Source organism: Nerophis lumbriciformis, linkage group LG35 (genome assembly GCF_033978685.3).
Source record: "Nerophis lumbriciformis linkage group LG35, RoL_Nlum_v2.1, whole genome shotgun sequence".
NCBI lineage: Eukaryota > Metazoa > Chordata > Actinopteri > Syngnathiformes > Syngnathidae > Nerophis > Nerophis lumbriciformis.
Window position 1 is genome coordinate 13,580,890 of NC_084582.2, and position 20,993 is coordinate 13,601,882.

Consider the following 20,993-nt stretch of genomic DNA (forward strand, 5'->3'; position numbering starts at 1 on the left):
TGTTAAACGTGGTTCGAGTTGTACGTAGTATCTTCGGGCAAGAACACCCACATTTACAGCAAAGCTTTAAACATTGGACATCTGTTCTTGTCATCTTAGCACGCAGCAGTCACTGAAAGAGGGCCTATTGTTTTTTCCTTTCAAAAGCTAAGATTAGGAAAAACACATTTGATAGGCCATTAAACCCATTATAAAAAATGGTTTCCTAAAGGGTTATTTTCTCGACTCTCAATTGCCTGGTGCCCAAGGGTGCTTGTGACAGCTAGATTCCATTAAGATATTATTCTCCTCTCGGATGCCTTGAAAGGACCGTTTTACTTTGGCTTGTCTTACGAGGCCCCTTGTCAACCTCTCTCTAAATCTTTGCGGTGCTTCAGCTACATGTCTTCATCTAAAAGGGGATGTTCAGCTAAATGGAAAATACTACCACATATTAAAGGGGGTAAATAATAAAATACAAATCTGAGTGGTTTTATCTTTCGTTTACATGGTCCTACATGCATCATTTCAGATACAAATGAAAAATTGCCATACCCAAAGAAACATATTTAAATGTAAAATTAAATATATACACAACCAAAAAAATTATATATATATATATATATATATATATATATATATATATATATATACATACACACAGACATACATACATACATACATACATACATACATATACATACACACGGACATACATTCACACATACATACATACATACAACTTTTACAACTGTGCCATCAGCAGTGTCCTCACTTACGGATTTTTAGTGTGGTTTGCTAGCTGCACTAAAGCGAACCAACAGGCCCTCCAGCGAGTGGTTAAAGCGGCGGGGAAAATTACAAGGACGATACTCCCAGAGATGAGTGCCATGTACACAACTCGCTGCCTAAAGCGAGTACACAACATCCTGAAGGACAGATACCACCCAGCACATGGCCTCTTCAACCTGCTACCCTCTGGAAGGAGGTATAGATCGATTCGCGCCAGGACCACCAGAATGTCTCACAGCCTGTGACACTGCTAAATGAACAGCCTGCCCCTTTGCTGCCCCGGACCATCTTAATACCTCACTCTTCACCACCTCAATCATTGTGCTCTGGACATTGCATTGCTGCAACATTAACATAACACCCATCAGACATCTGACTGTTCCCACCCCCACGTCCCTCTTATCGCGATCTTCCTGACAATGCTAAAATGTAAACTATTGTCAACCTGCACGTCAATGCAGTTTCTATGCCGCTGGACAAAGCTCAAACAAAATCTCGTTGACATGTATGACTTAAGTGTTATTATGACAATGACAATAAAGGAATTGATTGATTGATTAATTGATTGATTGATACATACATACATACATGTGTGTGTGTGTATATATATATATATATATATATATATATATATATATATATATATATATATATATATATATATATATACAAAGTAAAGTGTACATTGTCAGTTTAAAAACACTCAACTAAAAGTTGTATTCCTTTTTTTTAATATTTGCTTGAAACACTGGATGTTTCTGCACTTTAAATAATTGACGATAAGAACATTTCAATTAATTTAATTAATTGATTTATTTACTATCATCCATCCATCCATTCATCCATCCATCTTCTACCACTTGTCAAAACCTCAAAGTGCAGCAAACAGTCACAGAAGAGAACTAGATGCAAAAATGACGAGTCTGTAGTGATGCGGTTTGCTCCAACATCTCGGATGTCCTCTTTTCCACCTTTGAAAGGAACAGAAGTGCTATTATTATGATAACTGCAATAGACGTGTTGTAATTATTAGATTAGATTAATCTCCAGAACTCTCTCCCTCATAGATTGTCAGTACACTAATGACCGAAGCAAAAAAATTAAATGCACACTCCAGGTCTAAACCCAAAATGTGCCTCACACACTTATTAATTGCATTTAAATGATAATATACAGTATAATCTATACTAATCACTAATAATGATGATGATTAATAATCAGTGTCACAGTTTAAACTTTTGACCGCTCTTATGTTTGTTGTGGCGCCACCTCCAGTTCACTATAAAGCAGCGGTGGATGGAATGCAACTTTGCTGTTTTGCTGCACTAGCTGTCAAACAAGGTGTGTATCTATGTCTACATTATTCTGCACGTAGCTTGCCCATTGTAACCAGAAAAAACTAAACCTTTTTGGATTTATTACCGCACATGTTTTTGTCTTTACCATCTTCAGGTGAATTTGGAAAAAAAAAAACATTTATTAAGATTTTTTTTTTTTAACAACATTGGCAAAGTCACAAACACTGAATGGCTAATATGCAGGATCTACTCTTTAGACCAGGGGTGTCCAACTCATTTTAGATCGGGGGCCACATGGAGAAAAATCTAGTGGGCCGGACTGGTAAAATCACGGCACGATAACTTAAAAATAAAGACAACTTCAGATTGATTTCTTTGTTTAGAAATAGAACAAGCACATTCTGAAAATGTACAAATTATAATGTTGTTGGGTTTTTTTTACACTTACATGTTGCGGTTGATAGTATTATATCTTTATTTGTCGTTATTTATACATTTTGAATAAATTCATGTAATAATGGCCAATACAGATAGACAGACAACATTCACACTCACATTCACACACTAGGGCAAATTTAGTGTTGCCAATCAACTTATCCCCAGGTGCATGTCTTTGAAGGTGGGAGGAAGCCGGAGTACCCAGAGGGAACACACGCAGTCACGGGGAGAACATGCAAACTCCACACAGAAATGTCCCGAGCCCGGGATTGAACTCAAGACCTTCAGATTGTGAGGCACATGCACTGACCCCTGTGATGAGGTGGTGACTTGTCCAGGGTGTACCCCGCCTTCCGCCCGAATGGAGCGGACATAGGCTCCAGCACCCCCCGCGACCCCAGAAGGGACAAGCGGTAGAAAATGGGTGGATGGATGGATGGATGTTCATCAGTCAACTCATTGGTGTTAATTTTCAATCTATCAAGATTAACAAATAATATCAAAATACAATTACAGGATGTTATTTATGTAGTTTGCTCATTTTCCTCGACTGGTGCACTAACATCATGTGGTTTATTTTATTTTTTACATATGTAGCATCATCTACAAAGATACAAATAATTGTTATTGCGACATCTAGTGGACACATTTAGAACAGCAGTTTATTTCATTATAAAATGTTGGCTCATTTTTATACTTAGCGAACACCCCCTGCTTTAGACCCTAAAGTCAACTAAAGTAATTAATGTAAAAGGCAAAAACATACATTAATAAAGTGCACATTGAGGTGCCAGAGCAAAGTGTTGGACGGTGTCCGTTGTGATCAATTCAAGTAAACAAGGGATTCTCTGTGTGACACCCGATGTTAAAAGCAGAAATACAACTACATTACATCTTCATTCTGTTAATCTTGTGTTTAGCAAAATTACATAATTCAACAATATTTTTGTAAAAAACGTTTTTTAATTTTTTTATTTTGGCATTGCTCTATAACTCAAATGCTTTAAATGTCACTGTTACACCAAAATTAAAATTCAACAGTTAATACTTAAAATGGTTGATATACTGCAGTGTTTTTAAACCACTGTGCCGCGGCACACTAGTGTGCCGTGAGATACAGTCTGGTGTGCCGTGGGAGATTATCTAATGTCACCTATTTGGGTTAAAAATATTTTTTTGCAAACCAGTAATTATAGTCTGCAAACGATGTGTTGTTGTTGAGTGTCGGTGCTGTCTAGAGCTCGACAGAGTAATCGTGTAATACTCTTCCATATCAGTAGGTGGCAGCAGGTAGCTAATTGCTTTGTAGATGTCGGAAACAGCGAGAGGCGGCATGCAGGTAAAAAGGTGTCTAATGCTTAAACCAAAAATAAACAAAAGGAGAGTGCCCCTAAAAAAAGGCATTGAAGCTTAGGGAAGGCTATGCAGAACTAAACTAAAACTGAACTGGCTACAAAGTAAACAAAAACAGAACGCTGGACGACAGCAAAGACTTACTGTGGAGCAAAGACGGCGTCCACAAAGTACATCCGAACATGACATGACAATCAACAATGTCCCCACAAAGGATAAAAACAACTAAAATCTTATTGATTGCTAAAACAAAGTAGATGCGGGAAACATCGCTCAAAGGAAGACATGAAACTGCTATAGGAAAATACCAAAAAAGAGAAAAAGCCATTAAAATAGGAGCACAAAACAAGAACTAAAACACTACACACAGGAAAACAGCAAATAACTCCAAATTAGTCAGGGTGTGATGTGACAGGTGGTGACAGTACACCTACTTTGAGACAAGATGCATATATCGATGCATGCTTGGTTATGCTTTAAAGTCATACCCAACAATTGTGACGACGACTTTTTACTGTCAACTGTGTTTCGTTTTTTAATGATGTCTGCTGGTGGTGTGCCTCCGCATTTTGTCAACGCAAAAAATGTGACTTGGCTCAAAAAAGGTTGAAAAACACTGATATACTGAACAGAAAGCTTGTGTGTGTCTGTGCTATTCCAAATTGGGAGTAAATGAAATGACTGCTGTCCATGGTGCTGAATTTCATTTAAGAGGCAAACTGGTCTGTAGCCTTGGACTTTGTTTATCAGCCTTGATTCACTGCTACCTGTGTCACTTTTCCCTGTTCCTCGGTTTCAGTGTTGAATCTAATAACTTGGTGAAAGGCTCGATTAACGGTCTTCCTGGTAACGCTTTAGTGGGCAAGGTCTCCAGGCTGAAGTGCTCTGCTACCTGTCTACACTTGCTACGTTTCCTGGCTGTCTTATTTATCTACTCGTATTGTGGTTATTTATGGAGGTCGAACACTATCCATCCTTTTGTTACTTAATGACTTGGCGACAAATAGTCAGCATACATTGCCTGCAGAGCAGCTGCTGTGCATTCAAATAAGGCCAAGCCATCATTTTCTGGAGGCGGTGACTATGTTCCTCATTTTTCTTTGACAGTGTATTGTTGTTGTGGATCAGCTATTTTTACATTTGCTAAATATGCATCAAATGCATGTGTGCAGAAACATTCTCTATACTGCATGAACAAAACAAACTATATTTTGGATGACATTTCTTAATTCCATTTTTGATTTATTTGGGTAACAGCTGCCAGTCTGCTGCTATAGTGAAATAATTTGGTTTTCTCCCTCCCTGGAATATTTGTTGCTACCAGCTGGAGTGGCTGACTTCCAAGAGAAAGGGAGCAAAAAGCAGTGAGTCAGAGCTTGTGTGTTGTCTAATCACCTTTTATTTCCTGCCTTACCAAGAGCTCTTCTCTCATTGGCTGCTCTAGCTCTCCCTCCATGATGCTTAAGTGTCCAGGCAACAGCGTACTGCAGAATGTTCTCTTGTAATTGGTGCTCAGAGGATGTAAACCGGCCCGGGGTTGTGTCTTTGGCTGTGATGCATGTGCTGAGTGTCGGTTGGCATAACAGTGGTCATTATTTAGGTCGGCACACTTGGAAGTGTCAGTGTGCTGAATAGACTCAACACTTATTACACTTTATTACTGACAAAGACATCAGAAAGTTCTGATGGATGGGCTTGGTTCTTTACTTTCTAGTAGAGGTAGTTGTAACTCGATTTTTGATATCATGATAGTTTGCCAACAATCGTAATACAGGTGGTAATTGGATTACGAAACGGGTTACGTTCCGAGTTGAAACTCTTTCCAAAATAAACAGTTTAGTCTCTCACACTGTACACAGAACACATGAAGGACAGCAAACCTAAAAACGACATGAAAGACTAATACAAAAAAGAGAACAATCCCTTACTTTTATCATGTGGCTTACTGGGTGGCAGGAGGTAGACGAGGAAAGAGAATCTTCCTGCCAAAGCAATACAGTAGTTTGCTCCCTTTCCATTTTTGTAATAAGACCACTAATCTACTTCCTTATTCCTCACTTTCATGAGACTTAAAGATACTGTAGCGACCTGGTAGTTATGTGTAGTGTTATCTATCGTGTTCTGTGAGGTCTGACTATCTGTGAAACCATGAACGTGGCAGGCTGAGTCCTGATTACCAATAACTATAATTATCGGTACTCTTATCGGTGCTATAAAATGTGTTAGTGTGTAAGAAAGTAAATGTTTTTAATACAGCGCTTTTTACAGATAGAAATCACAAAGTGCTGTACAAAACATATATACATTAAAACTGTTAGGAATTGGTGAGGTGGATCCCAAGGATGCAGAGACGTATTGTGTGTGGACAATAGTTCTTCCTTTGTTTAGGCGAAAACACAAAGTAGCAAAACAAAGGCGATGGTGGTAAACGCAAAAAACACACCATGTAAAAATCTACTAAGAGAAACAAAATGCACAAAACAAAAAGTGCTTGACAAGGCTAGGAAAAATACTTCATGAAAGAAGTAAACAGAAAAACAAAGTACAAATTAAAAGCGCTAGACAAGGCTAGGAAAAATACAGGCAAACCTGAGAAGATGGGCACAAGACGAACTAGGGAGTTCTCTGGCAAGACCAACAACATGTGCGTCTGTTGCAAGCAGAAGACAAAGTTCCGGCGCTCACATGTTGTCAGCAGCCAGGTTAAATAGGCTGCTACTTGATTGTCCTCAGGTGTGTGCTTCTGCCTCGCGCCAGCTGCACCCCTCACTGTGGACGAGAGAGAGAGTGAACAGGTGACAAACAAAACAGAATTTAGCAATGAATTTCAGATTACCACAAAAACAACAATTCAATTAAAACAACGGGGGGAACATCATAAAAATGATAAAAAGTAGATTAAAAAAGATTGTTAAAAGGTTCATTAACTAAAAGCTTTACTAAAAAGTCCATCCATCCATCCATCTTCTTCCGCTTATCCGAAGTCGGGTCGCGGAACAGCAGCCTAAGCAGGGAAGCCCAGACTTCCCTCTCCCCAGCCACTTCCTCCAGCTCTTCCCGGGGGATCCCGAGGCGTTCCCAGGCCAGCCGGGAGACATAGTCTTCCCAATGTGTCCTGGGTCTTCCCCGTGGCCTCCTACCGGTCGGACGTGCCCTAAACACCTCCCGAGGGAGGCGATCGGGTGGCATCCTGACCAGATGCCCGAACCACCTCATCTGGCTCCTCAGCGAGGTGACGTTCCACGTCCCAAGAGCTAGTTTCTGTAGCCGAGGATCGGACCGCCAAGTGCCCTGCCTTCGGCTGCCGCCCAGCTCACACTGCACTCGACCTCTATGGCCCCTGCTATGGGTGGTGAGCCCATTGGAGGGGGGACCCACGTTGCCTCTTCGGGCTGTGCCCGGCCGGGCCCCATGGGGACAGGCCCGGCCACCAGGCGCTCGCCATCGTGCCCCGGTGACCCGCGTCCGGGCGAGGGAAATCTGGGTCCTTTATTTTTATTCTTCATGGAGGTCTTCGAGCTGCTCTTTGTCTGATCCCTCACCTAGGACCAGTTTGTCTTGGGAGACCCTACCAGGGGGCATAAAGCCCCCGGACAACATAGCTCCTAGGATCATTGGGACACGCAAACTCCTCTACCACGGTAAGGTGGCAGCTCAGAGAGGAGTTACTAAAAAGTGAAGTCTTCAAATGTTTTTTTGAAAGAGTCAACACAGTCAAGCTCACAGAAGGACAGGTACACGTTTTTTCCAGAGTCTGGAGGCTACAGCCTAGATTGCCAGGTTTTCCACAGATTTTAAAATGAGTTTTTGAAGACCGAAGGCTGCGCCCTGAAGTGTAGTGGCACAATAAATCAACAATACTGAGGGGCCCCCCTATGCAACGCACGGAAAGTCAGGACTAAAAACTTAAACTCAATGCCGAATTTAACTGAAGGCCAATTAGGACTTGATAGAGTGGGGGTAATGTGGGCTGTTCTGGGTACACCGGTCAAAAGTCTGGCAGCCGCATTCTGTACAGTGTGTAATCTGTTTAGAGTCGACTTGTTGAAACATGTGAAACCAGAATTGTAATAGTCAATACAGCACGGTGGAAGAGGGGTTAGTGCGTCTGCCTCACAATACCAAGGTGCTGGGTTTGATCCTGCGCTCGGGATCTTTCTGTGTGGAGTTTGCATGTTCTCCCCGTGACTGTGTGGGTTCCCTCTGGGTACTCCGGCTTCCTCCCACCTCCAAAGACATGCACCTGGGGATAGGTTGATTGGCAACACTAAATTGGCCCTAGTGTGTGAATGTAAGTGTGAATGTTGTCTGTCTATCTGTGTTGGCCCTGCGATAAGGTAGCGACTTGTCCAGGGTGTACCCCGCTTTCCGCCTGAATGCAGCTGAGATATGCTCAAGCGACCCCCCGCGACCCTGAAAGAGATGAGCGGTAGAAAATGGATGGATGGAATACGAGACTAGATGAACCATGACCATTCCAAATTTCGATTTTGACAACAAATTTCTCACTTTAGAGATATTTCTCAGGTGATTAAAACAGTTTTTGGTCAGTTGACAACAGTGACCCTCCAAAGACACCCATGGTTGTGGTGCTCATAAATTAGGATACACATTTTTCGACCATTTTTAATCACTCAAAGCAAAGCAAGTTTTTTGCAAGGTGAAGTAAACAATCTAGCAGCACACCATGCCCTCTGTGTTGTTCATAAAGTGCCTTCAAAGGAACTGTTAATGTAATGCCTCAACAGAAGCTAAAGTCTTTTTGGTAACGTGAGCGTATACGTGTGAACATTTAGCTCACAATGCTGACATTTAGACTGGAGACGAGGCAAGCAGGCACGATGTCATCACCTGCTGTCGATGGCGGTGTCATAACTACGACAGTTAGCTGAATAAGAAATACCGATAGCTGTAGCATTTGTCCAGAATCTTAACGGTCCCCCTGTACCGGCCGAATTAAGAACTGATACCAAAAAGTTATACTAGTACACATTACTAGTCCTGACTGTGCGGGCCTAGGAGGACGACCGCGTCCAGAGAGGACCGTTGAGTTGAGCCGAAAGTAGCTTGTTTTGTTTTTGCAATACAGAGATTGTTGATGGACCACCTCCGAGTCATCTTTATAACATCCGGGTAGACGTTACAATACGATCATTATCTTTAATAATAGCCGTGACAGTCAAGCGGTTGAGACCACGAGTGTGGCCAATATTAGTGTTTTTATGATGTTCATTTTTAGAGTTCTACTTTTCTTTGACGCACTTCAACCCAAAGAGCCTTGCTTTTGCTTGTGAGACATTATGAGGTGCTTCAAGTTAACAATAAGTATTGTTATCCTTATTCAGTGGAGCTGTGCTTGAGCTACACAATGGGTGTGATCTCGTAAGATCCAAATAAGTGCTAAATAGCGTGTACAAACTATATCATTGCGCATACTATTAGTGGGCGTCTACAAAGACTGAGTTGAAATTGATAACACGTGCAAAAGTGGTGCAGATCGCCTATGGTAATATTATTGTAAGGGATAAGGAAAGGAAAGGTGACGTTACAGACAGATCTTCCATGTGTAAAAGGACAGCCAATCTAGAGTTCCTGATTCCCACAGATCTAAATACACACCCAGAGATTGTGTTACACGCACACAAATCTGAATATGCACACACAAATCTTTCACGGCAGATGTGTGGCAAAAGTCACATGTAAAAAGACAGTATATCGAGGGTTCTTGCTTCACACAATTATGATTACAAACATCTGGTGAAGATAAGGTCCTTTTTAAAAAAAATAATAATAATAATAAAAAATAAGATAAATAAATAAACATTTTCTTGGATAAAAAAGAAAGTAAAACAATACAAAAATAATTACATAAAAAAAATTGTAATTAATGAAAATGTTAGTGGACCAGCAGCACAAGGGACTGTGTCCCTTGCAGAAGTGTTGTCCATGCTGTGGGAACCAGAATATTGGTAGCAGAAAGAAACAACCCCTTTTGTGTGAGTGGGTGTGGATGAGTGTGAATGGGGGAGGGAGTTTTTTTTGGGTTGATGCACTAGTTGAAAGTGTATCTTGTGTTTTTTCTATGTTGATATTATAAAAAAAAATAATACATTAAAATAAAAAAATAAAAAAATAAAAAAGACAGTATATCGAGGGTTCTTGCTTCACACAATTATGATTACAAACACATTTTTTTCCACAGAGACTGATTGAAATACGGACAGACAAATTAAAACACACACATCCGGCTCTGATCACACACACATTTAGATACAGACACACACATTAGTACACAAAACATCAATCGGATTACCTACGCACAGATTGAGATACTTGTTTGTAAATAATTTAGCAAAATAATACTTCCATTGCGCTTTATTTAAAAGGGGTTTCTGTGTGTAGTACCGGTTGTCACCAGGGAGACACTCATTTCTCTCCAAGTCATGGCATCATTCTCCAACCTGTGGTGCTTTGCTATGTTGAGGAGCATACAGCACACAACTTTAATCTATGGAACTTTTTTATGAGTAATATAAAAGCACTCCTCCACATAGAACAGAACCCACTTTATAGCACGTCTGAGGTGCGCTCTGGGAGATGCCGGCACTAAATCGTGCTCTGGAATGATCCACATGCAAACAGTTCAATGTTGCAATCAGTTGTTTCCTATACGAGATGTATTTATTTGTTTTGCTGTTTTTTGGCTCCAAATCAGCTCTTTAAGTCATTCAACAGTTCAGGAATGTAATTACTCGATAAAAAATATGTCCAATATCTGTATTTAAGACCGTCAAATCATGTTGCTGGATGCTGTGGGGCTGTCTTGGTTGATAAGACTCTGCAGCATCGCATGGCCATCGGGGGCGGTACCTTTGGATTGGCAGACCGGGGTGGTGGTTCCTCTCTTTAAGAAGTGGAACCGGAAAGTGTGTTCTAACTATCGTGGGATCACACTCCTCAGCCTTCCCGGTAAGGTCTATTCAGGTGTACTGGAGAGGAGGCTACGCCGGATAGTCGAACCTCGGATTCAGGAGGAACAATGTGGTTTTCGTCCTGGTCGTGGAACTGTGGACCAGCTCTATACTCTCGGCAGGGTCCTTGAGGGTGCATGGGAGTTTGCCCAACCAGTCTACATGTGTTTTGTGGACTTGGAGAAGGCATTCGACCGTGTCCCTCGGGAAGTCCTGTGGGGAGTGCTCAGAGAGTATGGGGTATCGGACTGTCTGATTGTGGCAGTCCGCTCCCTGTATGATCAGTGCCAGAGCTTGGTCCGCATTGCCGGCAATAAGTCGGACACGTTTCCAGTGAAGGTTGGACTCCGCCAAGGCTGCCCTTTGTCACCGATTCTGTTCATAACTTTTATGGACAGAATTTCTAGGCGCAGTCAAGGCGTTGAGGGGATCTGGTTTGGTGGCTGCAGGATTAGGTCTCTACTTTTTGCAGATGATGTGGTCCTGATGGCTTCATCTGGCCAGGATCTTCAGCTCTCACTGGATCGGTTCGCAGCTGAGTGTGAAGCGACTGGGATGAAAATCAGCACCTCCAAGTCCGAGTCCATGGTTCTCGCCCGGAAAAGGGTGGAGTGCCATCTCCGGGTTGGGGAGGAGATCTTGCCCCAAGTGGAGGAGTTCAAGTACCTCAGAGTCTTGTTCACGAGTGAGGGAAGAGTGGATCGTGAGATCGACAGGCGGATCGGTGCGGTGTCTTCAGTAATGCGGACGCTGTATCGATCCGTTGTGGTGAAGAAGGAGCTGAGCCGAAAGACAAAGCTCTCAATTTACCGGTCGATCTACGTTCCCATCCTCACCTATGGTCATGAGCTTTGGGTTATGACCGAAAGGACAAGATCACGGGTACAAGCGGCTGAAATGAGTTTCCTCCGCCGGGTGGCGGGGCTCTCCCTTAGAGATAGGGTGAGAAGCTCTGCCATCCGGGGGGAGCTCAAAGTAAAGCCGCTGCTCCTCCACATCGAGAGGAGCCAGATGAGGTGGTTCGGGCATCTGGTCAGAATGCCACCCGAACGCCTCCCTAGGGAGGTGTTTAGGGCACGTCCGACCGGTAGGAGGCCGCGGGCAAGACCCAGGACACGTTGGGAAGACGATGTCTCCCGGCTGGCCTGGGAACGCCTCGGGGTCCCACAGGAAGAGCTGGACGAAGTGGCTGGAGAGAGGGAAGTCTGGGCTTCCCTGCTTAGGCTGCTGCCCCCGCGACCCGACCTCGGATAAGCGGAAGAAGATGGATGGATGAAATCATGTTGACTCGCATTCTTCTTGCCACAATGACCGCCGTCATTTATGCTTAACTGTGCTAGTTTCCAGCACCTTTCAAATGTGCTAAATATTGTATCTCATTCTTCCTGTATTTGTGCTTTGTGATAATCTGGATATATTTTTTCATGCATGAAGACAAACTCACTAAATGGATTGCGTAAGTTATGTTGCACCTTTACAAGTCATAATCATCGGTGCAAAAGCTCAATAAATCAGTTTTGCATAGGCTATCAAGTTTGCACCTGTTTTAATACACGCAAGCTTTTAGTTGGTCAGTCCCATAGAGTATTATTTAAGTATAGTTCTTGAGTGAGTCTCATGTTAATGGACCAAAATTAAGTTTTTAAATAATTTATGCGAGCGCTTTCGTAACCATGAAATGTCATAACACAGAACGTCATAAACCGAGGACCACCTCTAATATTATTAATGCACATACAGCATTACTGGTTTTAACTGTTGTCAACCTCTGTCCAGGTCTGTCTGTGCTGCAGAAGGTTCTGGACACAGCAGCAGAGAGGAACTGGCTGGTGACATCAGTCAACGTGGAGACCATGACTGAGGCATCGTTCTTGAAAGTGTTCCAGGATTTGGACAAGAGGAAGGAGGGACAGATTATCATCGACTGTGAGACAGAGCGGCTTACCGGCATCCTTAAAAAGGTAAGGAGTTTTCGTCCTGCTCCAATACAAATCCATTGCGCTATAATTATGTTAAAACCTCACAAAAAACTCCAATCGGTTTGTTTTTTCCCCTTTGGGCACATGAGATTTATTTTGAGCAATTAGCTTCCTCAAAGGAGGTAGACAGACACGGTTTTGTATACTCGGCCCTGCATGGTTTGACAAGAAGAAGGGAAGTGGCGATGCAGAAGGGGAAATAATGTGCAGGTAGTGACGGTGTCTCTTGGTTGTGTGTAGTCACCACGCATCAAAGACAAAAGTGATAAACAACACAGCTTATGTGTTTATTTATTTTTTGTGCTTTCTTGTGTGACAAGAAGAGCTCCCACAACTGCACTGCTCAAACAAAAAAGATCCAGGAATAATAACTGACAGTTCAATGGGAATACTTTCACAGCTCACTGTCTTTTGTGGTATTTTCATCTCTTGCCCAGTCTAATATTCCAAAATATCCTGCTAGTCGATAAAAGAACTACAAATTCCCTTGAGATTTACACTACCCAATTCTCAGAGTGACCTGTTTATAGTAGTTAACATTTGCTTTGTTTATGATGGGATAATGCTATGGTATGTTTATTTGTTTATGACATGTCTACCTTTGCACAGTTTAAGATGTCTCAAAAGGAGTAGGAAGAAACAGAGTTCATATAATCCTTCCCTTTCTCAGTGACTACGTTTCCATGCACTAAGTTAGTCTGATTTCTCAAATAGTTTGTTTTTTTGTGTTTTCACACTTAAATGTGAAGTCACAGTGTCCATGCACACTCTCTAGTATGACTATTGGTCATACACCGTGTGTCTCATGTACACTTGGGGGCACTTATTTCTTTTTAGCCTGGACTAATACCATATTTTCCAGACTATAAGGAGCACCTAAAATCTTTTTTTTTTTCTTAAAACTCGACAGTGCGCCTTATAACCCAGCGTGCTGGTTGAGTTTACTCACCTCGAAGCTATTTTAATTGGTACATGGTTTCGTGATAAGTGTGACCAGTAGATGGCAGTCAAACATAAGAGATAAGTGTAGACAACTCTATGATTGCTATATGTCTCAAGTAAACAACACCAACATTTTGAATGTTCCATTGAAAATATAGAACATTACGCACGGCGCTCAAAAATCTATCAAAATGTTTTAATTGGTAAGCTATGAAGCCGCACCGCTTGAAGAAATGTCGGCGTATTAAATGTACGAGTATTATTATGGTGTGTGTATAAGGTAAGACATATTATCTGGCGTTTTGTTTCGCAATATTATGCAAAAGCAACTTTTCTTACTTACTGGTACCCGCTGATCTGTATTTGGGATCTGTATAATATCCTGAAAAATTGCGCGTGTATGCTTCTTCTTTTTCCTTTATCTTCTTGTTTTGGGACATTCATCCTCCACTGTTGCCATTTCTAATATAAAGTAGTGTAAAGTTCTTACTTATATCTGTCAGTAAACTTGCCATGAAAGCGCTAAAACATACCGGTCTAGTGAGTTTACATTATTCACCCAAGGAACTTTAGTTATTAGCGTTCCGGTCGGACGGTTTTTCACGGGAAACATTTCCGGTGTTGTTGTTTCCGAAAGAGATGCTGCTCCGTTATTGATTTAAGTAAAGTCTGAATGTCATTAAAACAGTTAGCTCCGTCTTTTGACACTTCTTCCACTCCCGTCCTTGCACGCTACACCGCTACAACAGAGATGCCGATGGTGAGCCATGTAAATAAGACCGCCGACAAAACGGCGCATCCGGAAGCGACTGTCAGAAAGTGACTTGAAGATGATCTGTAAAACATAACCTATGAAACATTTTGACCAAAGAACCACCATTACATGTTATGTGACCACAAGGAAGTGTTTTCAATTTAGAAAAAATAATAATAATATGACTTCTTTAATACGCCCTATAATCCGGTGCGCTTTATATATGAAAAAAAGATCAAAAATAGACCATTCATCGGAAGTGCGCCTTATAATCCGGTGTGCCCAATGGTCCGGAAAATACGGTTACGGTACTTGCTTTTCCTGGTTGACCTATGTCGTCATACCAAAACAAGGCGTCTTTGCGTCTCCTCACAAGTCATCAGCCCAGTTATTGAACCTAATGTCCACTGTGATGTTGCCACAGATTAGAAATATTATGTTTCTAAGGGCTATGCTTATGTTAAATAGCAGACAGCATCAAAACATGATCTTAGATTGCGTTACAAACAAGACGCTACCACCAGGAATGTCTCGGAATTGCTGGACTGGTGGGTACGTAGCAAAGACTGGAGGGAGAGAGTTGTTTAGAAGGAAATTTATTTTGAAGAATGAAAAAAAAATGTGGAATGTCATGATGTTCATTCAATACGCTCTGTGGATTGCTGGAAGGAGTTTTAAATCCAAAGGAAAATATTTTTTGTGCCGATGAGGTTTGCTATTGTTGTGGACAAGCTTGCCAGTTGGGCAGAAAACAGTTATTGTTAATTAGTTTGGAGTGCACAAATGCAGTGTGAAGAGGTTTGTGTATGCTTTTCCATTTTCTTGACGACCTTTTTAAAAAAAAATCTCTTACTTTTCATCTCCCATCAATGCATTCCAAAATGTTCTGCTCTTTTAATTTGTGAAGCAAATAAACAGTCTCCTCTTTATTCCAGTTGTTGTCTATGTTTGTACTGAAATGCGTTTCCGGGTTATATTCCATGCAAAGGGTCCCCTGCAGCGACACCCACCCACTCGAGAGATCTGATTTTCAATCGCATGATCTTTGTTACGACTTGGCGAGAATGAGGACTCAGGTGCAGAAGGGGAACAATTGACACAGGCTTTATTTAAACAGTTTTCTTTGAAATCTCTTTGAACAGAGTGATTAAAACAAAGCGGCTACAGAACCTAGCTTTGATACATTAGAGAAACAAAAGACATATAGGCATAAGGCCATAAACAGAAAGTCACTCCATAGGGAGGAAAAAGGCAACAGCAAAATTACACACGAATCTAATAACAAAAAAATCTATGATTAGCTACAAAAAGGTAAAAAAATCATGCAGAGGAGACTAGAAACTATAAACAGAAAGTACGCTACAAAGAGCTGATATAACTACAAACTAAAGCGCTCCAAGAGGAGGAAAAAAGGAAGGCAAGGCACTATGAAATAACACACAAAAAACTTGATCAAAAAACTTTAGCAAACGAAAATCACTCTTTCTCAGAGGAAACAAAGAAATCAATAAATAAGGCGAGGCAATACTTAACAACTTGGTTTGATGCTGTGGACAAAGGCTGGAGGTACGTGACGAGACGATATACTCTGGCACAAGACAAGAGGAGGAAGAGACATTTATACACATGAGGGAGGGTGACACAGGTGGGCACAATCAGGCAATCAGGAGAGACATCAGACCAGTGAAACGGGAGGAAGGGCAAGTGACCTGAAATGAGAGGGAGAGTTAACCTTTCAAAATAAAACAGGAAATGACAAGACAACATGAAACCAGACGAAACCCAGACAAGACTTCACCCAGGTGTGACAATCTTGTTGTATTAGTCTGACTTTTCAAAAGACAAACACGATCAGATTAAGTTGTGTCCATGGGTTGTAGAATGCTTCTTTTGAACCAAACTATTTGACAAATTTGACTAATTTAGTGCATGGAAACGTAGTCAGTGTCTATTAGTGCTAATTAGTTCACAATATATATGTAATACATTTAGCTCACTTCCTGTGCGAAAAGAAAGGAAGGTGTTAAAAAGTTAAATGTCAACTAGACAAGCATTCAGAGTGCACCACTTCCAATAGTAAAGAAACTTAAAAAAAAAAAAAACTCTTGAATTCTGACCGTAGTCTGGATCACCCCCACGATCTAACCACTTGTTCCTTATCCTATTTCTGCAATTTCTTATAAGTTTAATCAAAATCCACCCATAACTTTGTGAGCTATATTTTTGACTAACTAGCAGACGGACAAATACTAAACTCACAAGCCAAATTGGTTCTGTGACGGAGCTCTTAACTTAAAACACTGGAAAATAAATGTGTGTTTATGAAATAAAATTCCCCCGCAAAAAAATGTTATCAAAGTTGTCCCTACATGTGCTTGATTGTGGCGACGGCCACACCTTGGAAATGAGAGATTTTTGCGTGAAAACAAATTAAAGTAATATCATGTATTATAGCGTCCAGAAAGAGTCACACAAAGTCTGACGCTCTTTTTAACTTTTATTGCCAATCTCATGCAAGCAACCAGCTCAATTCCTGCACATAATTCCTCCCATGAACAGACGTCCGTCTCCAGAAATAACAACGACACAGTTTTACCATGTAGCATACCTTTAAAAAAAACAAAAACACAACAAAAACAATACAATAACTTACTAGATTTAGGAAGTAATGTATGTACTGCATTTGTTTACCTTGGAGGGCGGACTTCTACATTATCTCCTTTGAGCTGTTTCTCCGTCAAACACACCATAAGCAGCTTCTCCATAAATGATTTGCTATTTAGTATTTGTATACTATTTTAACATTCTTGGCTAGCGTTATTGACTCATTTTGCGTGAGTATGGTGCAGACTAGCAGTGCTACGCTCTAACGGATTTGCCAAGTTGGCTACATTTGTGGGTGGCAATGCTCAGATGGTAGAGCGGCCGTGCCAGCAACCTGAGGGTTCCAGGTTTGATTCCAGCCTCCGCCATCCTCGCCACTGTCGCTGTGTCCTTGGGCAAGACACCCTATCCACCGTGCAGTGCCACCCACACTGGTTTAAATGTAGCTTAAATTATGTAATAAATGGTTTTCACAATGTAAATCACTTTGAGAGAACAAGCGCTATATAAATATAATTCACTTCACTTCATTTCACTACCCGCTCTGTAAGGATTTCTTTCTTTAATTTAAGCATATCATCCACTTTTTTTCTTACATTTGTCCTTCATGCTCACTTTCTTCCTTCCCACGGTTGGAAAAACAAATTGATCCATCCTTTGGTTCACTGTGGCATTTGCTATGCCAACTAATGGCGGGAATACTTATCACTCAAATGTTTGCTTGCAATTTAGTAGAGAGACAGCTCTTCTCTCAAAACACTCATAAAATGGGGCATTCATATGTTGAGGTAACACAGTAAATTAAATTGACAGGTCTGTGCGTGATTTTCCTCGTCTACCGCGTCCAAACATAGTGCAAGAGGGTTCACTCTTTGCATCAGCCCCAGAACCTGGGCAACTTTGTTCTATATAAATAAACAGACTCTTATTGTCTCTGTGGGTGGTGGCGAGACCGCTAACATACACACACACACACAGAAGTTGAGCCTCGTAACAATAACAATGTACTAGAATTGATTCGGAGCATCCCCAAATGTAATCACTTGTTGCAATTCTGACATTTCAAGTGTCATCAAAATCTACCTATAACTTTTTGAGGTATCTTGCTATTGAACTAACTGACAAACTATGGTGATTACGTAATATTCTGGCGATGGTGATAAAGAAATAAAACATTATAAAAATGACACCATAAACTGTAGATTGTGCTGTGTAGAGAAAAATAAAATACAATAAATCAAATGTAAAAAATTATACGAATAAGATCACAATTGACTAAAAGTAATGAAATAGAAAGAAATTGTTTATATTGATATTAGAACATGAATAAGTTAGACCAGTAATTCTCGTACGCGGGCTCCATCTATTGATATGCCAAAAAAATCACTTGATTAAAGTACAATGTTTTATTATCCTATATTCAAAGACAGTGTTACTGTTCAAACTGTGTGTAATGTTACAGGGGCCAAAAGCATGAAATATACTTGTTTTATAAAACCTCTGCCTTGTTTTTAATTAATACTTAGACCTACCATGCTACTGTGTTTCAATGTTGGTCATTCTGGTGGTGCTTGGGGAGCCAAGTTTTTTTTCTGAGGTGGTACTTGAAGTGGAAAAAGTTGGAGGACCACTGAGTTAGACTAAAGTGGGGCATTAAATAAAAGACAAGTAATGCAGGGACGTGGATAATACATTCTATAATAAGTACTGGAATAAGAGTTTTGACTGAATTGGACAGTTAATCACATCATCTGCATTAAGTCGTTAAGAGGTTTGTATTTTATTTCCCTACAAGTTCAAGCTGATATAAAGTTCAATATTCGTTTAGTTTATTGATGTCTTTGTCAACAATACTTTAGCTTCCTCCGTCCTCAATAACTCAAATATTTCACAGTTGGCACTTCAAGTGCCTTGACTTTTCTCTTGCTTTCCGTATTAGCATGCTGTCTTGGCATGTCAGCATTACGTTTTGTCAGATACTCATTGATGTAAACATGTGCTCCTGGCAGATTGCTTGTGATCACAAACAGCAGTTAAGCCAAAATGTGACAGGGCGAAACAGTTCAAAAGGGGGGGAAAAAAAACATAAATAATGTAGAAGCTCTATGAAGGACCTAATACTACCCAACTGTTTGCCATGGAATGAGGATGAGCGGTTTATGCAAGGGTTGAAGTGTGTGTAAAAAATGAAACACTAAGCCATACAGCAAAGGAGATGCTACAGTAGTAGATTTGGAGTGGCTCACACACATGCTGCATGCAGAGTGTTACCAAACAGTATCATTTCTATAGGAACCACTTCAGTGTGTGATAGCCCTTACTCGTTGGTAAGCTGCTGCAATGTCAGCTCTTTTTGAATATGTATTTACAGCATCAGATTTTTCCCTTTTTACATAATTGAAGAGTAGAGTTTCTGTTAAATGTACCGAGGCCAGATGCACATGTGCAGTGTTTTAGGGGTTACTCACAATATGAAGAGTATTGTGGATGAAGAGACAGGGCTGCAGAGGTGGCGCTGGGCGCCGGGACGGACAAGCTTCATAGTGTCTTGGCTGAATGAGCAGGTATCGGACACCTTGGTCTCCTTGGACGCATCCTTGTTCATCCATGCGGACTGGACACTGAGGGTGGAGTCGGCTCTCTTGGTTGCTTTGTTGGGTCTGTTCCTGTCTCTGGCCATGCTTCCCCTCACCCCAGTAGACGATGGCGTGTGGGACGTTGTTTTACTTTTGTGGCTGTCACTATTTTTCTAACCATGCTGAACACCCTCTCTGATGATGCATTGATGTGTGGCACGCACAAAAGTGCTTTCATTAAATGCACTAGATGGCAGTATTGTCCTGTTTAAGAGTGTCACAACATTGCTGTTTACGGCAGACGAACTGCTTAACGGTAGACGCAAACGTGACTGCTGTTGTTGTGTGTTGTTGCCGCGCTGGGAGGACGTTAATGAAACTGCCTAACAATAAACCCACATAAGAAACGAAGAACTGGTTGCATCAGCTGTGCTCTTTTAAAGTCTTTAATGTCCTTTGTGTTCTTTGATGTTGTCCTCTTACACACATGTTTATGTATGCTATGGCTATGAGTTTTTTTCCCTTGGCCTCAGTCTGGACCCCCTTCTCCAGGGGCCAAGGTTTAGACTGAATTTTTTTTTTCTCACCCCCCAGCATTTACCTGTTTCTCACCTTTTTTGTAAGGGGCGCCGGAAGTTGGTAGACCCGTCAGCGATCCTGTTCTGTCTCCCTGTAATGTTTGTCAGGATGAATGAATTTATTTATTTATTTCGGCAGACAGGCATATACATACTTGCCAACCCTCCCGGATTTTCCGGGAGACTCCCGAAATTCAGCGCCTCTCCCGAAAACCTCCCGGAACAAAGTTTCTCCCGAAAATCTCCCACAATATAAACAGCGTACCTGCCCAATCACGTTATAACTGTAGAATGATGGAGGGCGAGTTCTTGGTTTCTTATGTGGGTTTATTGTTAGGCAGTTTCATTAACGTCCTCACAGCGCGGCAACAACACACAACAACAGCAGTCACGTTTTCGTCTACCGTAAAGCAGTTTGTCTGCCGTAAACAGCAATGATGTGACACTCTTAAACAGGACAATACTGCCATCTAGTGCATTTAATGAAAGCACTTTTGTGCGTGCCACACAGCAATGCATCATCAGAGAGGGTGTTCAGCATGGTTAGAAAAATAGTGACAGAGAATAGAACAAGGATGGACAATTCAACCCTTAACTTAACAATGAGTAGATGAGTGTTGTGTGTGTATATGTGTAAATAAATTAACACTGAAATTCAAGTATTTCTTTTTTATATATATATATATATATATATATATATATATATAATAAAATAAATATACATTTATA

General features: G+C 41.1%; 1 protein-coding gene across 4 annotated transcripts in view; it reads left to right on the top strand.

Moving 5' to 3' along the window:
• The window catches only part of gria1a (glutamate receptor, ionotropic, AMPA 1a), a 203,946-nt gene that overhangs the window by 68,349 nt on the left and 114,604 nt on the right, over positions 1-20,993 (top strand). For all 4 annotated transcript variants that reach the window (XM_061927716.2, XM_061927717.2, XM_061927718.2 and 1 more), the window contains exon 4: positions 12,608-12,792. In XM_061927716.2, coding sequence (XP_061783700.1) covers positions 12,608-12,792 — 185 coding nt within the window. The remainder of the gene's footprint in view (positions 1-12,607; positions 12,793-20,993) is intronic.